This window comes from Rana temporaria, chromosome 8 (assembly GCF_905171775.1).
Source record: "Rana temporaria chromosome 8, aRanTem1.1, whole genome shotgun sequence".
NCBI lineage: Eukaryota > Metazoa > Chordata > Amphibia > Anura > Ranidae > Rana > Rana temporaria.
Window position 1 is genome coordinate 1,551,803 of NC_053496.1, and position 27,148 is coordinate 1,578,950.

At 49.5% G+C, this 27,148-nt stretch overlaps 1 protein-coding gene across 2 annotated transcripts in view; it reads right to left on the bottom strand.

The window, feature by feature from the left end:
- Nucleotides 1-27,148, bottom strand: part of IFFO1 (intermediate filament family orphan 1) — a 59,639-nt gene that overhangs the window by 27,721 nt on the left and 4,770 nt on the right. For both annotated transcript variants that reach the window (XM_040361185.1, XM_040361184.1), the window contains exon 2: nucleotides 3,851-3,911. In XM_040361185.1, the coding sequence (XP_040217119.1) occupies nucleotides 3,851-3,911 (61 nt within the window). The remainder of the gene's footprint in view (nucleotides 1-3,850; nucleotides 3,912-27,148) is intronic.

Below are 27,148 nucleotides of genomic sequence, written 5' to 3' on the forward strand. Positions count from 1 at the left end.
TAGGTCATTGACGTCACAAGGGGTGGTGTCACCGATATTCACTGGTAGGGACGCTGGCGGCCCCCGCTCCTGAGTCAGGGCTCTTAATCCTGCCTGAGCACAGCAGCGTTAAGGTCCCCTGTCCCTCAAGACTGGAGTAATGCTTTTTACGTAAGTTAGGCGGCCGTGAAGCCCCTGTGAGTGCGAGGCCTCAGGCGACTGCCTTATTTGCCTAATTAAAGAGCTTTCTCTGCTTGCAGGACAATATATCAATAGCGGCTCTTCAACAGCAAAAGATATAGAGAAAAGGCAGCAGCTCCTTTAGTATAAGCCGGCAATCCTGGGTGCCTCCCAAGATAGGATCCTCAGCAGCATGAGCATAATCAGGCCCTTACTCGGCCTCGTTAGCAGAGGACCCAGCAAAGAAAAGAAAACACTTCATAGTGCAGACATCCCAAGAAGTAGTTTAATAAAGGATAAAGAAGTTGATACACTCACTCATGAAGTAAATATCAAGCAGATAAAAAAACAGAAGAAACGTCCAGCGCTTCTAACCATAAAGATGGCCGCCGTGTCCCACTACAAGCGTTGCGTCGCACGTTACAGTCTTCTCCCTACTAGTTTCGTCATCACTGACGTCTTCACGCCCCTGATGACGAAACTAGTAGGGAGGAGCCTGTAACGTGCGTTGCGATGCTCGTACTGGGTCAGGGCTTCCAGGATTGCTGGCTAATACTCAAGGAGCTGTTGCCTTTTATCTATACCCTTTGCCCCGGGCTCCGGTGAGATCCGGTTTACCTACCAAAGAATTTGGGTTTCTGTAACACCAAGTTCTAAGATTTGCACAACTCTGGACCAATGTAAGTATGAATGTGTAATACAGTGGAACCTCGGTTTAAGAGTAACTTGGTTTGAGAGCGTTTTGATTTGCGAGCAACTTTTTTTTTTTGTTAATTCTGACTTGGTTTGCGAGTGTTGACTCGCAAGACGAGCAGAATTTAAGCTAAATAGGCCTGCAGTACCTCATTTGGCCTGAGGTACGGGGGCGCAGAAGCCAAGCAGAGCAGAAAATAGGCCTGCAGTACCTCATTTGGCCTGAGGTACAGGGGCGCAGGAGTTGAGAAAAGCCGAACATTGGCCTGCAGTACCTCATTTGGCCTAAGGTACGGGGGCGCAGGAAACGAGCCAAAGTGTCCTGGGCCTTTTAGCTCATTCTCAGCACTCTATGGCGCCCCCCCCACCTCTGGCCGCATTCAGTATTGCATCCCATTGAAGTCAATGCGGAACAAATAATTTTCGTTTCCATTGACTTCAATGGGAAAATTCGCTTTGATATGCGAGTACTTTGGATTATGAGCATTCTCCTGGAACGGATTATCCTCGTAATCCGAGGTTCCACTGTACTTGTCTAATCCATTATCCTTGTGTAAACTGGAAATGACTTTAGTAGACTCAGCTACTACACTGATTGCTGCTGGCTTCCGGCTCCCGTGCCGATCAGCTGTCCAGCCATAGGGAACACAGGAGGTGGCTGCTCCGGCATGGGCGCCATTTGCAGATTTTTTTTCTCAATGACGGCATAGCATTATCTGATTAGGTGAGGGTGTGATGTCACCATCCCACCTCCCCATCTTGTCCAATCAGAGAGCACTTTGCGTTAATTGAGAAATATGCAATGTGTTCTTGTGAATAGTGAGAGACCTCCTGTGTTCACAATGCACCAGGAAAGTTGCTGGACACAGGACTAGTGGAGGTCACTGTAGTAGCGGTGTAGTAGTGGTGTCTACTACAGCGATGTCCAGCTCCCATGGGCGTCAGACAGGAAGGACACATACCTACCTACATTGGTCCAAGCTGCCGTGATACTTAAAGTGGTACTTTATCCGCTTAACCACTTAAGACCCGGACCAAAATGCAGCTAAAGGACCTGGCCCCTTTTTGCGATTCGGCACTGCGTCGCTTTAACTGACAATTGCGCGGTCGTGCGACGTGGCTGCCAAACAAAATTGGCGTCCTTTTTTTCCCACAAATAAAGCTTTCTTTTAGTGGTATTTGATCACCTCTGCGGTTTTTATTTTTGTTGCCTTTGTTGTATCGATTTTGTTTGGGAGCGACGCAGTGCCGAAACGCAAAACGTGGCCGAAGAAGAGCGCTATGTGTTTAGTACGTTGTAAATTCTTGCCCAAAATTTTACCCAAATTTGACATAATAGCATATAGTGGATTGTTAGGTTATGAATAGGTGGAAATTTTAAATTGGTGGAGATTTTGTGTAAATTTCCTGCCTAGGGTATGTGGAAGGATGCAGAGCGGCCGCCATAACGGCTGAGATGGGGGGGGGGGGCGGGGACTGCAGGAGGCCATATCTGAGATGTTTAGGGGCCACGTCACACGACCGTGCAATTGTCAGTTAAAGCGACGCAGTGCCGAAACGCAAAACGTGGCCCCGGTCATTGGGCAGCCAAATGGTCCGGGGGCTGAAGTGGTTATATAGAAATTCCAAATGTGTGAATAGCAGAAGCGCGCTATGTGTTTAGTACGTTGTAAATTCTTGCCCAAAATTTTACCCAAATTTTACGTATTAGCATAAATTGGATTGTTATGTTATGAATAGGTGGAAATTTTTAATTGGTGGAGATTTTGTGTAAATTTCCTGCCTAGGGTATGTGGAAGGATGCAGAGCAGCCGCCATTACGGCTGAAATGGGGAGGGGCAGGGACTGCAGGAGGCCATATCTGAGATGTTTGGGAGCCACATCGCACAACTGCGCAATTGTCAGTTAAAGCGACGCAGTGCCGAAACACAAAACGTGGCCCGGTCATTGGGCAGCCAAATAGTCCAGGGGGCTGAAGTGGTTATATAGAAATTCCAAATGTGTGAATAGCAGAAGAGCGTTATGTGTTTAGTACGTTGTAAATTCTTGCCCAAAATTTTACCCAAATTTGACATAATAGCATATAGTGGATTGTTAGGTTATGAATAGGTGGAAATTTTAAATTGGTGGAGATTTTGTGTAAATTTCCTGCCTAGGGTATGTGGAAGGATGCAGAGCGGCCGTCATAGCGGCTGAGATGGGGGGAGCAGGGACTGCAGGAGGCCATATCTGAGATGTTTGGGAGCCACGTCACACGACTGTGCAATTGTCAGTTAAAGCGACGCAGTGCCGAAACGCAAAACGTTGCCCCGGTCATTGGGCAGCCAAATGGTCCGGGGGCTGAAGTGGTTATATAGAAATGTGTGAATAGCAGAAGAGCGCTATGTGTTTAGTACGTTGTAAATTCTGGCCCAAAATTTTACCCAAATTTTATGTATTAGCATATATTGGATTGTTAGATTATGAATAGGTGGAAATTTTCGAGATTTAGTGTAAATTTCCTGCCTAGGGTATGTGGAAGGATGCAGAGCGGCCGCCATTACGGCTGAGATGGGGGGGGGGCAGGGACTGCAGGAGGCCATATCTGAGATGTTTGGGAGCCACGTCGCACAACTGCGCAATTGTCAGTTAAAGCGACGCAGTGCCGAAGCACAAAACGTGGCCCGGTCATTGGGCAGCCAAATGGTTTGGGGGGGCTGAAGTGGTTATATAGAAATTCCAAATGTGTGAATAGCAGAAGAGCGCTACGTGTTTAGTACGTTGTAAATTCTTGCCCAAAATTTTACCCAAATTTTACGTATTAGCATATATTGGATTGTTAGGTTATGAATAGGTGGAATTTTTCGAGATTTAGTGGAAATTTCCTGCCTAGGGTATGTGGAAGGATGCAGAGCGGCCGCCATTACGGCTGAGATGGGGGGGGGGGGCAGGGACTGCAGGAGGCCATATCCGAGATGTAAAGACGTATCGCATACGGAGGAAGATTCCATCCTCTCACCTCATCCAGCTCCGCCACTCTCTGCTGCAGCTGTACGCGAGCGGAATATTCCTCCTCCCATCTAGAAGAAGAAGAAGAAGAAGAAGAAAAAAAACTGAATCAGGAGAATTGGATTCCAACACACGTGCGTGAGGGGCGGGGCTGAACAACGAGGTTGTGTGTGGGGGGGGGCATTTAAAGGAATAATCCATTCTCAGATTATTTTGACATCGCAGCCCCTAAATATCCTTCAGCATTTTTCTATACGGCATTTTTTTTTTTTTACTTACAGATTCCATGGATTTTTAGCAGATTAATCACGCTACACGAGCAGAAGAGTCGCCCCCCACATATGTTACAATCTGATCCTTTGACTCATCAGACAAAGATTGACGTGACAAGAAATAAATATTAAAGCCAATTTTTTTTTTTTAGTTTTGTGTAGAGTAGGGAACAGTGAAAACATGTCAGTTTGTGGGCGGGGCGTGGGGACCCCGGAGTGAGCCCCGTGCTAGTGCCCCCAGTGGGCGGGGCAGAGGCCGCTGTCACGTGAAATCAGGGTTAAGGCTCTCGGGTTCAAAGCGAGACTTCTCTGGGTACACACTTGGGTTTCCGTGGTCAAACTTTTACACTGTTGACACATTTGCGCTACGGACACCCCAGTCCCCGGTCCCCACCAACCCAGCAGTCCCGTCACCTCGTTCCCAGCGACTATGATCCGTATGTTGCTATTGGATACAAGAAGCTCAGTACTCGTAAACCCATGCTTGTTCTCAGGCCCGGCGGTGGTTAATGATGGGTTGTGGGGTTCCAGCACCTTGTACCTCTGGACCCCTTTACATTACACAGCACCCTGCACCTCTGGACCTCTCTACATTACACAGCACCTTGTACCTCTGGACGCCTTTATATTACACAGCACCCTGCACCTCTGGACCCCTTTACATTACACAGCACCCTGCACCTCTGGACCCCTTTACATTACACAGCACCCTGCACCTCTGGACCTTTTTACATTACACAGCACCCTGCACCTCTGGACCTCTTTACATTACACAGCACCCTGTACCTCTGGACCCCTTTACATTACACAGCACCCTGCACCCCTGGACCCCTTTACATTACACAGGACCCTGCACCTCTGGGCCCTTTTACATTACACAGCACCTTGCACCTCTGGACCCCTTTACATTACACAGCACCCTGGACCCCTTTACATTACACAGCACCGCACCTCTGGACCTCTTTACATTACACAGCACCCTGCACCTCTGGACCCCTTTACATTACACAGCACCCTGCACCTCTGGACTTCTTTACATTACACAGCACCTTGCACCTCTGGACCTCTTTACATTACACAGCACCTTGCACCTCTGGGCCCTTTTACATTACACAGCACCTTGCACCTCTGGACCCCTTTACATTACACAGCACCCTGGACCCCTTTACATTACACAGCACCGCACCTCTGGACCTCTTTACATTACACAGCACCCTGCACCTCTGGACCCCTTTACATTACACAGCACCCTGCACCTCTGGACCTTTTTACATTACACAGCAACCTGCACCTCTGGGCCCCTTTACATTACACAGCACCCTGCACCTCTGGACCCCTTTACATTACACAGCACCCTGCACCTCTGGGCCCCTTTACATTACACCACAATTTGTTACACAGACACCCCCCTAACAGTTCTGGACCCCCTGTATGTTACACATACCTCCCTACAGTACAGACCCCCCCCTACAGTGCAGACCCCCCCTACAGTACAGACCCCCTCCCTACAGTGCACACCCCCCTACATTACAGACCCCTTCCGTACAATACAGACCCCCTCCCTACAGTACAGACTCCCTCCCTACAGTACAGACCCCCCCGACAGTACAGACCCCTTCCCTACATTGCAGACCCCTTCCCTACAGTACAGACCCCCCTACATTACAGCCCCCCTCTACAATACAGCCTATAGAGACCCCCCCTCTATATTACAGAGACGTGACCTGCGGCCCACTGGGCATTTTCCCGGGAAGCCCTATGGCCAGTCCGGGCCTTAGGGTGACCACCTTTCCAAACTACCATACAGGGACACCCTCCCTTCCCAAAAATCACAAGCAGGGGGCGGGGACTGTGCTCCTCCAGGCATTCCCGGCCAGGACAAGTACTGTCAGTGAGTAAAGCGGTGATGTGGCGGCCTTTTTTGGGGGCATCAGAGTGGCCCGGGGGGGGGGGGGGGGTGGCTGTGTCAGTTTCATTATTGTCCTGGAATGAATGTGCCCGGGACAGACCTGCAAAGTGCCCTGACACATAGGAGGCAAACTACTTTCTGCCCGGCCTGTAGCAGAATGACGCCGGGCGGCGGTTGCGTTATCTTGACTGGACGTCACGCGACGTCCTGCAGGATAAGCGGCGATCGCACGCCCTCGGGGGCATGCAGCGAAGCGATCAGTGGTGTAGCGTGTCACTCTTACACACCACAACTCCAATCTAGTTAAAAAACCTCTGAGGTAGGCTCTTTACCACGTGATCAGCTGTGACCAATCACAATGTGTAACCAGGAAGTTCCGGTTAATGGCTTTCCTTGGATTGCGCTAACAGGGAGAGCGGCTCTCCCTGTCGGAGTGGGGGGGGGGGTCTGTGCTGATAATCAGCGCATTGATTAACAGCTGAGCCCCCACCACATCTGCCAATAAGTGCCCATCAGCTGCCAGACAGTGCCCATCAAAGTACCAATCGGTGCCCTTCACAGATGCCAATCAGTGCGCCATCATTAAAGGCTGTCATTACCTCATCATCAGTGCTGCCTATCAGTGCCCATTAGTACTGCAAATCAGTGCCCACCAGTACTGTATATCAGTGCCGCCTATCGGTGCCCATTAGTGCTGCATATCAGTGCCATCGATCAGTGCCCATCAGTTCTACACAGTTTGTTTAGAAAAAAATAAAAGCCCCAGTGGGGATCAAATGCCACCAAAAGAAGAAGGAAGAAAATGCTAAAAATTAAGTTTGGGTACAGCAGTCAGGGCCGATCCGCCCTATAGGCTCACTATGCAAGCCACTTAGGGCCCCGCAAAGCTGCGGAGGGCCCCCCAAATTACTAGAGGCCCCGCCTGTTGAGAAGTCATTTTCGGCCCCTCACCCTGCTTCTCCCCATGCTGGCTGCATGGGAGAAGAGGTAAGAAGTCAGCACCCCCCGCTTCTCAGCTTGTGACCTTTGCTTAGGGCCCCAGGGAGGTCAGGATCGACACTGGGTACAGTGTTACACGACCGCGAAATTTTCATTCAAAGTGTCACAGCGCTGAAAGCTGAAAATTGTCCTGGGCAGGAAGGGAGTAAAAATTGCCCGGTATTGAAGTGGTTAAAGGAGACCCTGCTGGATGTTCTTCAGCTTCCCCCCCGATCCGTGTTCCTACTTGTGCTGACTGATCTTCCGTTGCTGACTCGGCTTGTTCCCGACCTCGCTCTGTGGATTTTGACCTTGGCTTGCCTCTGACTATTCTCGGGCCTGACCCCCTGGTGCTGACTTCTCTTACTGCTGGACCTTGGTCTGCCTGCTTCCCTCGGTAACCGACCCCCAGGGCAGGACTTAGGGTGGTGGGGCCCCTGGGCTTAATAATGGAAATGGCCCCCTGGAGCAGAGAAGCGGGGTTTTTTTTACCGCCGACCGATCATAGTTGTTGAAGGGGGGTTGGGGGGGGCTGAATCCGCCAACCAACCTATCAAAGTTGTTGAGTGGGGGGCAGTGCGCCGACCGATCATACTTGTTGAGCGGGGTGGGGTTTCGCTGGCCGACCGATCAAGATTGTTGAGGGGGGGAGGTCAGCCTCTGGACAGACTTCTTACCTCTTCCCAGGGCCGCCTTCAGTAATTTTGGGGCTCCTTACACAACTGCAGTGAAGGGGCCCCCTGGAGCAGGGGGGCTGCCGAGAATTACATCCATCCGACCAAAGTTGTTGAGGGGGGGGCGTGCCGAAATTGCCGCAATCGGGAGATTGCTGTGAAATAGCGGGAGGGGGTTGCCGCAAAATTGCGGGAGGGGATTGCTGCGAAATTGCGGGAGGAGGTTGCCGCGATTGGGCCCGGGGCCCCCTATTGGGCGGGGCCCATGGGCTTGAGCCCAGTCAAGCCCAATGGTAAGTCCGGCCCTGCCGACCCCAGGCCTTCCCCCAGACCACGCTGCTGTCTTATGGTGTACAAGGGTCCTTAAGGAACTCAATCAAGTAATTGCCAGACCATTGTTCCTAATTTTTACTGACAGTCTACTGACTGGAATGGTACCAGCCGATTGGAGGAAAGTCAATGTAGCGCCAATATTTAAAAAGGGCCCAAAATACATCCCTGGGAATTACAGAGCAGTCAGCCTAACATCAATAGTATGTAAGCTCTTGAAGGGGATGATAAGGGACTATATACAAGATTTTAGTAATGAGAACGGTATCATGGAGTGTGGGCAGACAGAGGGGTAGGGGTGGGAGGGTAAGGAGCAGATCAAGCCCTCCTCTCCTGTATGGGGGTGGGGCCCATGTGCACACCTCTGCACTCAGCGGTTGTGGTACTTGGTAAGCCACAGTCCATTCTAAATATTGTGTCTGAGTTTTAGGAGGTCTGAAGCCCAGACACAATTCAAAACCCAGACTGTCTGGGTGAATCCCGGATGGGTGGCAACCCTATGTGATTCAAGATGGCGGTGTGTCTATCAGCATGTCCGCACATGATCAAGGGTGCACCATTCAACTGGGAAAAGACAGCCAACTCCTGGGAATGAAAGATTCAAGATGGCGGTGTGTCTACCAGCATGTACGGGATCAAGGGTGCTTCATTCAACCGGGAAGAGGCCGCCTACTCCCGGGCATGGAAGATTCAAGAAGGCGGTGTGTCAACCAGCATGTACGGGATCAAGGGTGCGTCATTCAACCGGGAAGAGGCCGCCAACTCCCGAGCATAGAAGATTCAAGATGGCGGTGTGTCTACCAGCATGTGCAGGATCAAGGGTGCGCCATTCAACCGGGAAGAGGCCGCCAACTCTCGGGCATGGAAGATTCAAGATGGGGGTGTGTCTACCAGCATGTACGGGATCAAGGGTGCGTCATTCAACTGGGAAGAGACAGCCAACTCCTGGGCATGGAATATTCAAGATGGGGGTGTGTCTACCAGCATGTATGGGATCAAGGGTGCGTCATTCAACTGGGAAGAGACAGCCAACTCCTGAGCATGGAAGATTCAAGATGGCGGTGTGTCTACCAGCATGTATGGGATCAAGGGTGCGCCATTCAACTGGGAAGATACAGCCAACTCCCGGGCATGGAAGATTCAAGAAGGCGGTGTGTTATTCAACATCTATCTTCGTCCGCTTTTTGAAATCATCAGCAGCCAAAAACTGCTCTACCACTCCTATGCAGACGACACGCAACTATATTTCCGCATTTGCAATAAAAAGGATCACCACCTCAATCTAGAGACATGTCTCTCTTTGATAGAGAACTGGATGACAAAGAGTTATCTTAAACTCAACGGAGCGAAAACAGAACATCTCCTGTTTCACGCCAAACGTATGAAACAACCGGCAACAACCTGGACCCCCCCGCCCATTCTGGGCAAAATCATCACCCCTAGCGCCAAAGTCAAAAGTCTCGGGGTCATCTTCGACTCCTACATGACAATGGACGCACAAATAGGGTCAGTAGTCAGCGGATCTCACCATCTGCTTCGCCTACTACGCAGACTTATTCCATTTATCCCCAAAGAAGACGTAGCAGTCGTGGTGGGAGCTATTGTAAACTCCAGACTGGACTATGCAAATGCCCTTTACCTCGGACTCCCAAAATACCAAATCGCTCGTCTACAAGTCGTTCAAAATACGGCCGCTAGACTTGTGACTGGGAAAAAACCTTGGGAATCAATCTCACCTTCACTGAGATCCCTTCACTGAGATCCCTTCACTGAGATCCCTTCATTGGTTACCAGTAAAAGACAGAATTGCTTTTAAAGCACTCTGTCTAACGCATAGATGTATCCATGTATCCAACTACAAGTCCAAAGGAGAAAGGAGATTCGCGGTCCAAGGGCCTAGACTATGGAACGCTTTACCAACCAGCATTCGGTTGGAGGAGAACCACTTAGCATTCAGGAGAAAGATCAAGACTCATCTCTTTTGATACCAAAGGAGACAGGAACAACAAGCGCCCAGAGGCGATTAAGTTCGCATGTGCCGCGCTATATAAGTTTTCATTCATTCATTTATTCATGTGTCTACCAGCATGTGCGGGATCAAGGGTGCATCATTCAACTGGGAAGAGGCCACCTACTCCCGGGCATGGAAGATTCAAGATGGCGGTGTGTCTACCAGCATGTATGGGATCAAGGGTGCATCATTCAACCGGGAAGAGGCCGCCAACTCCCGAGCATGGAAAATTCAAGATGGCGGTGTGTCTACCAGCATGTGCGGGATCAAGGGTGCGTCATTCAACCGGGAAGAGGCCGCCAACTCCCGGGCATGGAAGATTCAAGATGGCAGTGTGTCTACCAGCATGTGCGGGATCAAGGGTGCGTCATTTAACTGGGAAGAGACCGCCAACTCCTGGGCATGGAAGATTCAGGATGGCGGTGTGTCTACCAGCATGTGCGGGATCAAGGGTGCGTCATTCAACTGGGAAGAGACAGCCAACTCCCGGGCATGGAAGATTCAAGATGGCGGTGTGTCTATCAGCATGTGCGGGATCAAGGGTGCATCATTCAACTGGGAAGAGGCCACCTACTCCCGGGCATGGAAGATTCAAGATGGCGGTGTGTCTACCAGCATGTATGGGATCAAGGGTGCATCATTCAACCGGGAAGAGGCCGCCAACTCCCGAGCATGGAAAATTCAAGATGGCGGTGTGTCTACCAGCATGTGCGGGATCAAGGGTGCGTCATTCAACCGGGAAGAGGCCGCCAACTCCCGGGCATGGAAGATTCAAGATGGCAGTGTGTCTACCAGCATGTGCGGGATCAAGGGTGCGTCATTTAACTGGGAAGAGACCGCCAACTCCTGGGCATGGAAGATTCAGGATGGCGGTGTGTCTACCAGCATGTGCGGGATCAAGGGTGCGTCATTCAACTGGGAAGAGACAGCCAACTCCCGGGCATGGAAGATTCAAGATGGCGGTGTGTCTATCAGCATGTACGGGATCAAGGGTGCATCATTCAACTGGGAAGAGGCCGCCTACTCCCGAGCATAGAAGATTCAAGATGGCGGTGTGTCTACCAGCATGTGCGGGATCAAGGGTGCGCCATTCAACTGGGAAGAGACAGCCAACTCCTGGGCATGGAAGATTCAAGATGGCGGTGTGTCAACCAGCATGTACGGCATTAAGGGTGCGCCATTCAACTGGGAAGAGGCCGCCAACTCCCGGGCATGGAAGATTCAAGATGGCGGTGTGTCTAAAAAAAAAAATTCTATAAAAATAAAATTGTCTATACATTCACTTTATTGGAATTACATTGCTACAAAATAACAGCGACTTAAATAAAATACAGAAGAGCGTCTTTGGAGTGTTTTTCCTCTGCGCACCGGACGCTTCCGAGGCTCCCGACACCCCGGGGCTAAAAACGTCTCCCTTCCTTCCCCTCCCCCTCTCCTAAATTCAAAAAAAATCCTTCTATTTCTCCCGGCTCCAGCCAATCACACTGCCGGAGATTTAAAAGTTCCAATGTAAACAGCCTGTCCGTGTCTGGTGCTCTCCTCCAATCACAGCGCCTCGTCCGTTTGGCCTCTGGGTATGAACCTCACGCAGGTGCAAGATAGGAATCGCGGAACAACAGACCCCCCCGGGCCCCGCGGGCCCCATCTGCTGAGAAACACACACTTCACCTGTCCCTATGACAGGATCCGATATACAGAGCTGGAGAAAAACACTTCATGGAAATCCGGAAAAGAAAGGAAGGAATAAAAAGAAAGGAAGGAAGGGAAAGAAAAGAAGGAATAAAAAGGAAGGGAGAAAGAAATAAAGAAAGGGAAGGAAGGAAGAGAAGAAAAGAGAAGAAAGAAAGGAAGGAAGGAGGAAAGAGAAGAGAATAAAGGAAGGAAGGAAGGAAGGAAGAGAAGAAGGAAGGAAGGAAGAGAAGAGAAGGAAGGAAGAGAAGAGAAGACAGGAAGGAAGAAAGAAAGAAAGAAAGAAAGAAAGACAGACAGCAAGGAAGGAAAAGAAGAAATGAAGAGAAGAAAAGAGAAGAAAGAAAGGAAGGAAGAGAAGCGAAGAGAAGGAAGGAAGGAAGGAAGAGAAGAAAGGAAGGAAGGAAGAGAAGGAAGAGAAGAGAAGGAAGGAAGAGAAGAGAAGACAGGAAGGAAGAAAGAAAGAAAGAAAGAAAGAAAGAAAGACAGACAGCAAGGAAGGAAAAGAAGAAATGAAGAGAAGAAAAGAGAAGAAAGAAAGGAAGGAAGAGAAGCGAAGAGAAGGAAGGAAGGAAGGAAGAGAAGAAAGGAAGGAAGGAAGAGAAGGAAGAGAAGAGAAGGAAGGAAGAGAGAGAAGAGAAGAAAGGAAGAAAGAAAGAAAGAAAGAAAGAAAGAAAGAAAAGACAGACAAAAAGGAAGGAAGGAAAAGAAGAGAAGAAAAGAGAAGAAAGAAAGGAAGGAAGGAAGAGAAGAGAAGGAATAGAAGAGAAGAGAAGAAAGGAAGAAAGAGAAGAAAGAAAGGAAGGTAGGAAGGAAGGAAGGGACGAGAAGAGAAGAAAGGAAGGAAGAGAAGAAAGGAAGGAAGAAAACACAGGAAGGAAGAGAAGAGAAGAAAAGAAAGGAAGAAAGAAATGAAGGAAGGAAGGAAGGGACGAGAAGAGAAGAAAGAAAGGAAGAGAAGAAAGGAAGGAAGAAAACACAGGAAGGAAGAGAAGAAAGGAAGGAAGGGAGGAAGGAAGGAAGGAAGGAAGGAAGAGAAGAGAAGGAAGGAAGAGAAGAGAAAGGAAGGAAGAAAGGAGGAGAAGAGAAGAAAAGAAGGAAGAGAAGAAAGGAAGAGAAGAAATGAAGAGAAGAAAGGAGGGAGGGAAGAGAAGAGAAGAGAAGAAAGGAAGGGAAGAGAAGACAGGAAGGAAGGAAGGAAGGAAGGAAGGAAGGAAGAGAATAAAGGAAAGAAGAGAAGAGAAGTAAGGAAGGAAGAGAATAAAGGAAGGAAGAGAAGAGAAGAAAGGAAGGAAGGAAGAGAAGGAAGAAAGGAAGGAAGGAAGGAAGAGAAGTAAGGAAGGAAGAGAAGAGAAAGGAAGGAAGGAAGGAAGGAAGGAAGGAAGAGAAGGGAAGAGAATGAAGGAAGAGAAGAGAAGAAAGGAAGGAAGGAAGGAAGGAAGGAAGGAAGGAAGGAAGGAAGGAAGAAAGGAAGGAAGGAAGAGAAGTAAGGAAGGAAGAGAATAAAGGAAGAGAAGAGAAGGAAGGAAGAGAAGGAAGAAAGGAAGGAAGGAAGGAAGGAAGAGAAGTAAGGAAGGAAGAGAAGAAAGGAAGGAAGGAAGAGAAGAGAAATAAATATAGAACAGAGAGGAAAGAAAAGGAAAGATGGAAAGGAAAGGAAAAAAGACAGAAATGAAAGCAAAATGAAAAGACGGAAGGGAACAGAAAGGAGAGATGGAGAGGAAAGAAAAGGAAAGGGAAGGAAAGGAGAGGAAAGGAAAGAAGGAAGGGAAAGGAAAAAAGACAGAAAGTAAAAGAAAGACAGAAAAGAAAAGATGGAAGGGTAAGGAAGGGAGAGGAAAGGAAAAGAAATACAGAAAGGAAAGGAGAGATGGAAGGGAAAGAAAATAAAAAGAAAGGAAAGGAAAGATAAAAGAAAAGGAATTCTCTCGATCTCTAAACCAAAATAAAAATAAAATTCTGGTGGCCTTCCAGGTAAAGCTGACTGCCAGTCTAATATTCCTATAAATATAATGAGATATAAATCTAAATATAAGATGATTGGGTAATAAAATCTAAACCAGCAAAGCTTTGTTTTCTCCCGCAATGTTCAGCTTCATTCCAGAGATTCCTCTACAGCACTTCATTCACTAGATGTCCTCAGTTTGGTGGGCAGCTTCATTCAACCCACTTCCTCTGAGCCCAGGTCATCCCGGGCCTGCCCCCAAGGACGTGACTGGACAGTGAAAGGAGAAGCAGTACAGCGATAAGATTACTCTCTGTCACTCTGCTCTCTTCTCCTGTCAGCGTGCTTCTTATTAGCACATTGTCTCCTTGTGCTGCTTCTCTCACACCCCAGCCCTGCTGTACATGGACTCCTATCAGAAAGACGAGTCTGGGCCGTACTAATGTAGGATGACGCTGAGAGGAAATCGTCCAATCCGCACCCCAGGGACCGCCGCCAGGGACTTTATTACACCCCAGGGACCGCCGCCAGGGACTTTATTACACCCCAGGGGCCGCCGCCAGGGACTTTATTACACCCCAGGGACCGCCGCCATGGACTTTATTACACCCCAGGGACCGCCGCCAGGGACTTTATTACACCCCAGGGACCGCCGCCAGGGACTTTATTACACCCCAGGGACCGCCGCCAGGGACTTTATTACACCCCAGGGACCGCCGCCAGGGACTTTATTACACCCCAGGGACCGCCGCCAGGGACTTTATTACACCCCAGGGACCGCCGCCAGGGACTTTATTACACCCCAGGGACCGCCGCCAGGGACTTTATTACACCCCAGGGGCCGCCGCCAGGGACTTTATTACACCCCAGGGACCGCCGCCATGGACTTTATTACACCCCAGGGACCGCCGCCAGGGACTTTATTACACCCCAGGGACCGCCGCCAGGGACTTTATTACACCCCAGGGACCGCCGCCAGGGACTTTATTACACCCCAGGGGCCGCCGCCAGGGACTTTATTACACCCCAGGGGCCGCCGCCAGGGACTTTATTACACCCCAGGGACCGCCGCCAGGGACTTTATTACACCCCAGGGACCGCCGCCAGGGACTTTATTACACCCCAGGGACCGCCGCCAGGGACTTTATTACACCCCAGGGGCCGCCGCCAGGGACTTTATTACACCCCAGGGGCCGCCGCCAGGGACTTTATTACACCACAGGGGCCGCCGCCAGGGACTTTATTACACCCCAAGGACCGCCGCCAGGGACTTTATTACACCCCAGGGACCGCCGCCAGGGACTTTATTACACCCCAGGGGCCGCCGCCAGGGACTTTATTACACCCCAGGGGCCGCCGCCAGGGACTTTATTACACCCCAGGGGCCGCCGCCAGGGACTTTATTACACCCCAGGGGCCGCCGCCAGGGACTTTATTACACCCCAGGGACCGCCGCCAGGGACTTTATTACACCCCAGGGGCCGCCGCCAGGGACTTTATTACACCCCAGGGGCCGCCGCCAGGGACTTTATTACACCCCAGGGACCGCCGCCAGGGACTTTATTACACCCCAGGGGCCGCCGCCAGGGACTTTATTACACCCCAAGGACCGCCGCCAGGGACTTTATTACACCACAGGGGCCGCCGCCAGGGACTTTATTACACCCCAGGGGCCGCCGCCAGGGACTTTATTACACCCCAAGGACCGCCGCCAGGGACTTTATTACACCACAGGGGCCGCCGCCAGGGACTTTATTACACCCCAGGGACCGCCGCCAGGGACTTTATTACACCCCAGGGACCGCCGCCAGGGACTTTATTACACCCCAGGGACCGCCGCCAGGGACTTTATTACACCCCAGGGGCCGCCGCCAGGGACTTTATTACACCCCAGGGGCCGCCGCCAGGGACTTTATTACACCACAGGGGCCGCCGCCAGGGACTTTATTACACCCCAAGGACCGCCGCCAGGGACTTTATTACACCCCAGGGACCGCCGCCAGGGACTTTATTACACCCCAGGGGCCGCCGCCAGGGACTTTATTACACCCCAGGGGCCGCCGCCAGGGACTTTATTACACCACAGGGGCCGCCGCCAGGGACTTTATTACACCCCAGGGGCCGCCGCCAGGGACTTTATTACACCCCAGGGACCGCCGCCAGGGACTTTATTACACCCCAGGGGCCGCCGCCAGGGACTTTATTACACCCCAGGGGCCGCCGCCAGGGACTTTATTACACCCCAGGGACCGCCGCCAGGGACTTTATTACACCCCAGGGGCCGCCGCCAGGGACTTTATTACACCCCAAGGACCGCCGCCAGGGACTTTATTACACCACAGGGGCCGCCGCCAGGGACTTTATTACACCACAGGGGCCGCCGCCAGGGACTTTATTACACCCCAGGGGCCGCCGCCAGGGACTTTATTACACCCCAAGGACCGCCGCCAGGGACTTTATTACACCACAGGGGCCGCCGCCAGGGACTTTATTACACCCCAGGGGCCGCCGCCAGGGACTTTATTACACCCCAAGGACCGCCGCCAGGGACTTTATTACACCCCAGGGGCCGCCGCCAGGGACTTTTTTACACCCCAGGGACCGCCGCCAGGGACTTTATTACAGTCCATCTTTGCATAACGTCCCGGCACTGCCAGGAAAACGGCCTCAGCATCCCGACATTGCCAAACTCCGGCCAACATTTTATTTTCTTTGATTTGGATAGATTGGTGAAGAGTTATCATCTCTGATTGGCTTCTCTGTGACCCCTCCCCTCCTCCCTCCCCCTTATCATCTCTGATTGGCTTCTCTATGACCCCTCCCCTCCTCCCTCCCCCTTATCATTTCTGATTGGCTTCTCTGTGACCCCTCCCTCCTCCCTCCCCCTTATCATTTCTGATTGGCTTCTCTGTGACTCCTCCCCTCCTCCCTCCCCCTTATCATCTCTGATTGGCTTCTCTGTGACCCCTCCTCTCCTCCCTCCCCCTTATCATCTCTGATTGGCTTCTCTGTGACCCCTCCCCTCCTCCCTCCCCCTTATCATCTATGGTTGGCTTCTCTGTGAACCCTCCCCTCCTCCCTCCCCCTTATCATCTCTGATTGGCTTCTCTGTGCCCCCCCCCCCCCACCCAATAACAGGAGGGGCCCCGGAGAAAGACCCCCCCCCCCTCCCATGGCAGGATCACCGGATATTATTTTAACCACTTGAGGACCCCTTCACGTCGATATACGTCAGCAAAATGGCACGGCTGGGCACAAGCACGTACCTGTACGTGTCTCTTTAAGAGCGCAGCCGCGGGTCACGGGCGCACGCTCACCACCCGGTCCGAAACTCTTTGACCGCAGCCGCGGGACCCGATCGCCACCGGAATCCCGCAATCGGTCCCCGGAGCTGAAGAATGGGGAGAGGTGAGTGTAAACACACCTTCCCCGTTCTTCACTGTGGCGCCGTCATTGATCGTGTGTTCCCTGATATAGGGAAAGACGATCAATGACGTCACACGTCCAGCCCCGCCCCCCTACAGTTAGAAACACATATGAGGTCACACTTAACCCCTTCAGCGCCCCCTTGTGGTTAACTCCCAAACTGCAATTGTCATTTTCACAGTAATCAGTGCATTTTTATAGCACTTTTTGCTGTGAAAATGACAATGGTCCCAAAAATGTGTCAAAATTGTCCGAAGTGTCCGCCATAATGTCACAGTCACGGAAAAAAAACGCTGATCGCCGCCATTAGTAGTAAAAAAAAAAAATTATTAATAAAAATGCAATAAAACTATCCCCCTATTTTGTAAACGCTATAAATTTTGCGCAAACGAACCGATAAACGCTTATTGCGATTTTTTTGCCAAAAATAGGAAGAAGAATACGTATCGGCCTAAACTGAGGAAATGATTTTTTTATATATGTTTTTGGGGGATATTTATTATAGCAAAAAGTAAAAAATGTTGCATTTTTTTCAAAATTGTCGCTCTATTTTTGTTTATAGCGCAAAAAATAAAAACCGCAGAGGTGATCAAATACCACCAAAAGAAAGCTCTATTTGTGGGGAAAAAAAGAACGCCGATTTTGCTTGGGAGCCACGTCGCACGACCGCGCAATTGTCTGTTAAAGCGCCGCAGTGCCGAATCGCAAAAAGGGGCCCGGTCCTTAACCTGCATAATGGTCCGGGTCTTAAGTGGTTAATGAGATTGGGAAATGATGAAGATGGAGGGGGGGGGTTGCGGGGAGTGGAAACGGTCGGGGGGGGGGGGGGGTGATGATGAGGAATCGTTCGGTGGCCCCCGCGTGAATTCCTGGGATGGGGCGACATTGCTGCGTAGTGAGTAGGATAGTATTAGAATTGGGGGGAGGGGGGGATTCCTGGGGGGGAGGGGAGGGGGGGATTCCTGTTCAGACCTATCACTGCCCTGAGACCCTCCGGAGGAAATCTGACACCGATCCTCAATCAGGTTGGGGGGGGGGGGATGGGATCGCTGTGACTGCGACTTCAGGAACGCCAAACAAATATTTGTTATAGAAACGTGACTTTGTATCACTAGAGTGTCAGCTCCTTCGCTCATTTCTTGGGGGATTCGGTGTTAGTAAACGTTGTACACGTGTCTTTGATACATTCAGTAAATGTTTTCATTGAGATATTTATAAGCAGGAAATGTCACCGGCAACAGGAACTCTGCACACAGAAATATTCTTCCTATTCATCTATTTATCCCCCACCCCTCCCCCCCATTGCTTTTTTCGATAACACCCCCCCCCCCCCCCGTCTGCAGCAGCTGTCAGTCTCTCATAGAGTGACAGGCTGCCAGCAGCGGGGCTGGACGGTGCACCTGTTAGAGAGATACAAATTAACATTGTTTATAAACATCAACGTCTTCCCTCTCCCTCCAACAATTGAAAGACGGTTTCTCTCCCTCTGTCTTCCACTGGCTTTCAGCTGCTGGAGGGAGAGACACAGACACAGTGTAATTGTCCACCCACACCAATCCCCTTTCCTGTGCTGCCCACATCTGACCCCCCCGTGTGCCCACACCCCCTCCCCTGTGTGTCTGGGCCTCCTCCTTTCCCCCCCCACAGCGTCAACGTCTTTCCTCTCCCTCCAACAACTGAAAGATGGTTTCTCTCCCTCTGTCTTCCACTGGCTTTCAGCTGCTGGAGGGAGAGACACAGACACAGTGTAATTGTCCACCCACACCAATCCCCTTTCCTGTGCTGCCCACATCTGACCCCCCCGTGTGCCCACACCCCCTCCCCTGTGTGTCTGGGTCTCCTCCTTTTCCCCCCACAGCGTCAACGTCTTTCCTCTCCCTCCAACAACTGAAAGATGGTTTCTCTCCCTCTGTCTTCCACTGGCTTTCAGCTGCTGGAGGGAGAGACACAGACACAGTGTAATTGTCCACCCACACCAATCCCCTTTCCTGTGCTGCCCACATCTGACCCCCCCGTGTGCCCACACCCCCTCCCCTGTGTGTCTGGGCCTCCTCCTTTCCCCCCCCACAGCGTCAACGTCTTTCCTCTCCCTCCAACAACTGAAATATGGTTTCTCTTCCTCCCACCGGCTTTCAGCTGCTGAAGGGAGAGACACAGACACAGTGTAATTGTTATTGTCCACCCACACCAATCCCCTTTCCTGTGCTGCCCACATCTCTGTCTGAGATGCGTTCGGCTTTTTCCGGCGTAAAGTTACCCCTGCTATATGAGGGGTATGTGTGGCATATCCTATGTCAAGTATGGCCATCCTTCCCGAGGCCGAGTTTTTAAATTTTTACGTTGTTTGCGTAAGTCGTTCGCGAATACGGCCGAACGTAATTTACGTTCACGTCGAAACCAATGATGTCCTTGCGACGTCATTTGGAGCAATGCACGCCGGGATATTTTATGGACGGCGCATGCGCCGTTCCAAAAAAAACGTCAAAAACGCGGGGTCAAGACAGATTTAAATAATATACGCCCCCAACATCCCCATTTGAATTACGCGGCCTTACGCCGCAACACATACGTTACGCCGCCGTAACTAAGGGCGCAAGTTCTTTCTGAATAAAGAACTTGCGCCCAAAGTTAGAGCTGCGTAACGTACCGGAGTACGTTACGCCGGCCGGACAGATACGCTCAGGTATCTGAATCCGGCCCTTCTTTTTTTCGTAATTTAAAAAAATGTAATAAAATCATAATTTTTTATTTGTGTAATTTAAGGGGCGGTTCTGCCGCACCAAGTGACCCCGCTGAGCGCAGGCGATGCGCCGAATAGGTAACTGCTTGTATCTATTATGGGATGTGAGATTATTCAATGCTGAGCGCTGCCAGAAACCGTAATACAGTAAAACCTTTGGATTGCGAGGATAATGCGTTCCAGAAACATGCTTGTAATCCAAAGCGCTTGTATATCAAAGCATTTTTTTTTTACAGAGTATAAAAGAGAAGAGAGGCGCCTCTAAGTGTAGCAATAAGTTGCTAAATGTTGTCCCTTCATTACATGTAACCATATTGCTACACTTAGAGGAGGAGCCTCTCTTCTCTTTTATACTCAGTGGTGACATGACGCTGCTCTTATATCAAGACATCGCTTGTATATCAAGTCATCGCTTGTATATCAAGACATCGCTTGTATATCAAGACATTTTTGCTTGTCTTGCAAAACGCTCTCAAACCAAGTTACTCTCATTCCAAGGTTTTACTGTAATCACTCTTCACCATTCTGTAATCAGAGCAGTTCGGGGCGACGGGTCTCTAGGGGCGGCAATTCCTCGCTCTTTGCCTTAGAGACTGACGGAGCATTAATTACCTGCAAAGTGCAGCAGCCCATAGAGACGGCAATCACTTATCTACAGAAGGATCGACACACCACAAGTCATATATACAGACAGTACTGATCAGTGGGAAGAATGTCCCTTACATTGGTGATCAGTGGGAAGAATGTCCCTTACATTGGTGATCAGTGGGAAGAATGTCCCTTACATTGGTGATCAGTGAGAAGAATGTCCCTTACATTGGTGATCAGTGAGAAGAATGTCCCTTACATTGGTGATCAGTGAGAAGAATGTTCCTTACATTGGTGATCAGTGAGAAGAATGTCCCTTACATTGGTGATCAGTGAGAAGAATGTCCCTTACATTGGTGATCAGTGAGAAGAATGTTCCTTACATTGGTGATCAGTGAGAAGAATGTTCCTTACATTGGTGATCAGTGGGAAGAATGTCCCTTACATTGGTGATCAGTGGGAAGAATGTCCCTTACATTGGTGATCAGTGAGAAGAATGTCCCTTACATTGGTGATCAGTGGGAAGAATGTCCCTTACATTGGTGATCAGTGAGAAGAATGTCCCTTACATTGGTGATCAGTGGGAAGAATGTCCCTTACATTGGTGATCAGTGAGAAGAATGTCCCTTACATTGGTGATCAGTGAGAAGAATGTCCCTTACATTGGTGATCAGTGAGAAGAATGTTCCTTACATTGGTGATCAGTGGGAAGAATGTCCCTTACATTGGTGATCAGTGGGAAGAATGTCCCTTACATTGGTGATCAATGGGAAGAATGTCCCTTACATTGGTGATCAGTGGGAAGAAGGAGGAGGACACACCCAAGGAGCTCTCTGAGAGATCCAACCTTTTCCAAGCCTGGGCCTTGCCTGCTAGCTTGGCCCAGGAATAATGCCTGATCCTGGGGGAGGCCCCGGGACGGATCCCCCTGATGATACGGGGCCTAGTGAGGAGGAGGTGGAGGATCTGTCTGTAGATCCAGGCCCTGCTGTGGATGCAAATGTCTTCAGTCAGAAGAGCATTGATCGTTTTAGGGCGATTGGAAGAGCTGAAGAAAAACTTAAAATTTTGAAGGCTGAACATAAATCCTTCAAAATCAAGTACTTCCAGGCCTGGAGTAAAAACCGTTTGGCCATGAAGCCTGAGTTGCAGGAATTGGAGGAAAAGGTAAAGGAACAATCTTTATTATTGGAAAAGCTGAAAGATAAAAGTGGAGAAAAGTTTGATAATGAGAGGAGATTTGCCAGCCAGACAGCAGTTTCCAGGGACCAGCAGCCACCTCAGATAATGGATGACGCGGGTCCATCTGCCTCTGCACCTCTCCCTCCATGTCAGGGCTTGGAATCGCCGACGGCAACCAGTCAGGGGGTTGAGAGTGAGCATGGCACCCTAAAATGTATCCAGGAGATGGAGTCACCCCTGAGAGCAAACAAGCCTGCTAATACAGAAGTCCCTGAAGCCAAGCCAGTACAGGTGGAGAAACCTCAGCACACCTCACTGCCTTCCAACATGTCTGCCCAACCTGCTGTGGTGGACGGTGTCCTGACTGAGGAGCAGAAAGGGAAGGCCTTGTGCAAAGCGCTGCCTGGAGTTTCTGCTGGGACCTGTAGTTCCTCTGTACAAGGTATGCCTGTTACCAGCAATGAGATTGCCTCACCTGAGCCTCCCTGTGGTGGGGGAGGGGATCAGCATATTGCACCATGTGCAGTGGAAGAAGCAATGGAGGTTTCACCTGTTGCAGTGTCAGACCAGCCTGCACTATCACCTGATGACAACCCTGCCCTGACAGAAGAGAACCGACCAGCTGAAGCTTCTACAAGCACAGCAGTGGGAACTGACACTGCTGGGAAGACTGCAGGGACTGTGAATATTCCAGCAAGTTCTAAGAATGACAGTAATGATAATACAATGGATGTGGTGGGTGGTGAAGGGGTTAATACTGCTGGGAAAAATCAAAATTACATTCCTCCCCCTGCTCAGCAGAGGAAAGACTCACCGATTGTTCAGACCAAATCTGTGCAATCGATATCTGCTGCAAATGTGTCAGATGGTTCAAAACAAACCAATGTTTTATCTGCTGGGAGTTACGCGTCGGTTTTGGGGAATCGCACCAAGGAGGGTGGGGGGAATGGTGCAAATGTTGGTGGTCACAATTTGGGGGGGTTTAGTGGGGGGATGGTTGGTGGGTACAAGAGAAGAAATGTGGTCCAGTTGAAGTGGGAGGGGGAGGGGACCCCACCAGTAAGGGGGAGGGTGGCAGAGTTGATCCTGGAAATGGGGTTCAAAGTCGCAGACATTTTTGCATTGATTTGTCCCGTTGGGAGTTGGGAATTTGATTTATCCTTTGTAAAACCTGAGGGTCTGGATTTATTTTGGGAACGTTTTAGGGGGCGCAGGGACCTTCCGCAGTGGAATGGTTGGATGCCAAAGGTGGTTTCCAGGCAGCCTCTAATAAAATCAGTGACGATCCTCGTGCGTAACGAATCCATCCCAGAGGCTGATTTGATAGTGTGGTTACGCCGATATGGTGAGGTCCTCGCTCCACTGCGGAAGGTCCTTGATCAGCATGGGATATGGACAGGGGCCTGGACAGTGTCACTAAAATTGGGGGTGCAGGGAAATGTTGTTCAACATCTGCCCTGTTCAGCCTTTCTGGGGAGGGACAGGCTGACCATTTTTTACCAGGGTCAGCCTAAGGTGTGCAATAAATGTGGTGACAAGGGCCATTTTGCCTCCACCTGCACCCGCAAGAAATGTTCTTTGTGCCAGGAGCTCGGCCATTTGGCTAAAGACTGTACTGACATTCGCTGCAATTTGTGCCAAAAACTTGGTCACCCCTACAGTCAATGCCCGGAGGCATTACATAACCTGCCAGGGTTGGAGGCTGAGCTGCAGAGGCTGGATAAGGAGGATGAGGCCACTGAAACTGTTGTTGTCCCTCCTGTGTCTGTGACACCTGTTTCTGTTCCCCCTAGTGATGTGGTCCCTGAGATTGTCCCTTCTGTGTCTGTGACATCTGTTTCTGTCCCCCCTAGTGATGTGGTCCCTGAGTCTGTCCCTTCTGTGTCTGTGACATCTGTTTCTGTTCCCCCTAGTGATGTGGTCCCTAAATCTGTCCCTCTTGTCCCTAATCCATCTATTCGTAGATCCTCCAGACTGGCGGAGGCTGCTGGGGGGGCAGGTTTATCGGATCTTCCCACTCAGCCTCCAGTCCCTGTCCCTCGGCAGCGCAAGCGTGGTCAGGGGAATGTGGGGGTGCTGGATGGGGGTGGGGCTGATGGAAGGGTGTCCATACCCCATGTCTCACATTCCGTTGATGGGGATTCGGATGAGGAGGGGTGGGAGAAGATTAGGAGGAGGAAAAAAATGAAGAGAAAGACAAGAAAACCAGTCGTCTCTTCCTCAGAGTCGGATCCAGGAGGGGTTCCCCTTGGTAACACCTTTAATGTGTTGTCGGGTGATGAGATGTCCTTGTCTTCCTCTTTTTCATCTATGGATGAGGGGGAGTCACATAGTTTGAAGAGAGCGGTTTCTGGTGATGAGAGTGTGGTAAAGGTCAAGAAACGACTACCCCAATCATCCTGATGGCAGTTCCCCCTCCAATAAAGGTGGCGACCATTAATGTCGCCAGCATTAAATCTGCAAGAGCTCGTGATATGGCCTTATTTTTGCTCAGCGAATTTGATGCCGAGATTTTATTTTTGCAAGAGACCTTGGTCCATACTTCGGCCGATGTCCATCTGGCAAAAAGGGAGTGGAGATGCGGTCCCTCCTTTTGGTCTCTTGCGGCTGAGCCCTGCAGCGGAGTTGCGGTACTTTTTGAAACCGATATGGTAACGCGCCGGCGGGTAATTGAGGTAGAAATAGGTAGATGTATGGTGTTGGACGTTTCTTAGAAGGGCTGCATGTATAATGGGTGTGGGTTTGTTTCTTGACCTTGCAGGTTTGTCTGGTGTAGTGGTGTGAGTTTGTATTAAGATTTACTTTCCTGGTGATTACATGATTTTTGCTTTGCTGTAAAGTCTTTTGTTTGAGAGCAGATTTGCTATATTTATTTTCATTTATGTAAATATGTGTATATTTATGTATATCTTATAGTGATTTTATGCTTTTTGTTTGCAAGACTTTTAATAAACAAAATTGGGAAGAATGTCCCTTACATTGGTGATCAGTGAGAAGAATGTTCCTTACATTGGTGATCAGTGAGAAGAATGTCCCTTACATTGGTGATCAGTGAGAAGAATGTCCCTTACATTGGTGATCAGTGGGAAGAATGTCCCTTACATTGGTGATCAGTGGGAAGAATGTTCCTTACATTGGTGATCAGTGGGAAGAATGTCCCTTACATTGGTGATCAGTGAGAAGAATGTTCCTTACATTGGTGATCAGTGAGAAGAATGTCCCTTACATTGGTGATCAGTGGGAAGAATGCCCCTTACATTGGTGATCAGTGAGAAGAATGTCCCTTACATTGGTGATCAGTGGGAAGAATGTCCCTTACATTGGTGATCAGTGGGAAGAATGTCCCTTTGGTAATCAGTGAGAAGAATGTCCCTTACATTGGTGATCAGTGGGAAGAATGCCCCTTACATTGGTGATCAGTGGGAAGAATGCCCCTTACATTGGTGATCAGTGAGAAGAATGTCCCTTACATTGGTGATCAGTGAGAAGAATGCCCCTTACATTGGTGATCAGTGAGAAGAATGTCCCTTACATTGGTGATCAGTGGGAAGAATGTCCCTTACATTGGTGATCAGTGAGAAGAATGTCCCTTACATTGGTGATCAGTGAGAAGAATGTCCCTTTGGTGATCAGTGAGAAGAATGTTCCTTACATTGGTGATCAGTGAGAAGAATGTCCCTTACATTGGTGATCAGTGGGAAGAATGTCCCTTACATTGGTGATCAGTGGGAAGAATGTCCCTTACATTGGTGATCAGTGGGAAGAATGTTCCTTACATTGGTGATCAGTGAGAAGAATGTTCCTTACATTGGTGATCAGTGGGAAGAATGTCCCTTACATTGGTGATCAGTGAGAAGAATGTCCCTTACATTGGTGATCAGTGGGAAGAATGTCCCTTACATTGGTGATCAGTGGGAAGAATGTCCCTTACATTGGTGATCAGTGGGAAGAATGTCCCTTACATTGGTGATCAGTGAGAAGAATGTCCCTTACATTGGTGATCAGTGAGAAGAATGTTCCTTACATTGGTGATCAGTGGGAAGAATGTCCCTTACATTGATGATCAGTGGGAAGAATGTTCCTTACATTGGTGATCAGTGAGAAGAATGTCCCTTACATTGGTGATCAGTGAGAAGAATGTCCCTTACATTGGTGATCAGTGAGAAGAATGTCCCTTACATTGGTGATCAGTGAGAAGAATGTCCCTTACATTGGTGATCAGTGAGAAGAATGTCCCTTACATTGGTGATCAGTGAGAAGAATGTCCCTTACATTGATGATCAGTGAGAAGAATGTTCCTTACATTGGTGATCAGTGGGAAGAATGTCCCTTACATTGGTGATCAGTGAGAAGAATGTCCCTTACATTGGTGATCAGTGAGAAGAATGTTCCTTACATTGGTGATCAGTGAGAAGAATGTCCCTTACATTGGTGATCAGTGAGAAGAATGTCCCTTACATTGGTGATCAGTGAGAAGAATGTTCCTTACATTGGTGATCAGTGAGAAGAATGTCCCTTACATTGGTGATCAGTGAGAAGAATGTCCCTTACATTGGTGATCAGTGAGAAGAATGTCCCTTACATTGGTGATCAGTGAGAAGAATGTCCCTTACATTGGTGATCAGTGAGAAGAATGTCCCTTACATTGGTGATCAGTAGGAAGAATGTTCCTTACATTGGTGATCAGTGAGAAGAATGTCCCTTACATTGGTGATCAGTGGGAAGAATGTCCCTTACATTGGTGATCAGTGGAAGAATGTTCCTTACATTGGTGATCAGTGAGAAGAATGTCCCTTACATTGGTGATCAGTGAGAAGAATGTCCCTTACATTGGTGATCAGTGAGAAGAATGTCCCTTACATTGGTGATCAGTGAGAAGAATGTCCCTTACATTGGTGATCAGTGAGAAGAATGTCCCTTACATTGGTGATCAGTGGGAAGAATGTCCCTTACATTGGTGATCAGTGGGAAGAATGCCCCTTACATTGGTGATCAGTGAGAAGAATGTCCCTTACATTGGTGATCAGTGAGAAGAATGTCCCTTACATTGGTGATCAGTGAGAAGAATGTCCCTTACATTGGTGATCAGTGAGAAGAATGTCCCTTACATTGGTGATCAGTGAGAAGAATGTCCCTTACATTGGTGATCAGTGAGAAGAATGTCCCTTACATTGGTGATCAGTGAGAAGAATGTCCCTTACATTGGTGATCAGTGAGAAGAATGTCCCTTACATTGGTGATCAGTGGGAAGAATGTCCCTTACATTGGTGATCAGTGGGAAGAATGTCCCTTACATTGGTGATCAGTGAGAAGAATGTCCCTTACATTGGTGATCAGTGAGAAGAATGGTCCCTTACATTGGTGATCAGTGAGAAGAATGTCCCTTACATTGGTGATCAGTGAGAAGAATGCCCCTTACATTGGTGATCAGTGGGAAGAATGTCCCTTACATTGGTGATCAGTGAGAAGAATGTTCCTTACATTGGTGATCAGTGAGAAGAATGTCCCTTACATTGGTGATCAGTGGGAAGAATGTCCCTTACATTGGTGATCAGTGAGAAGAA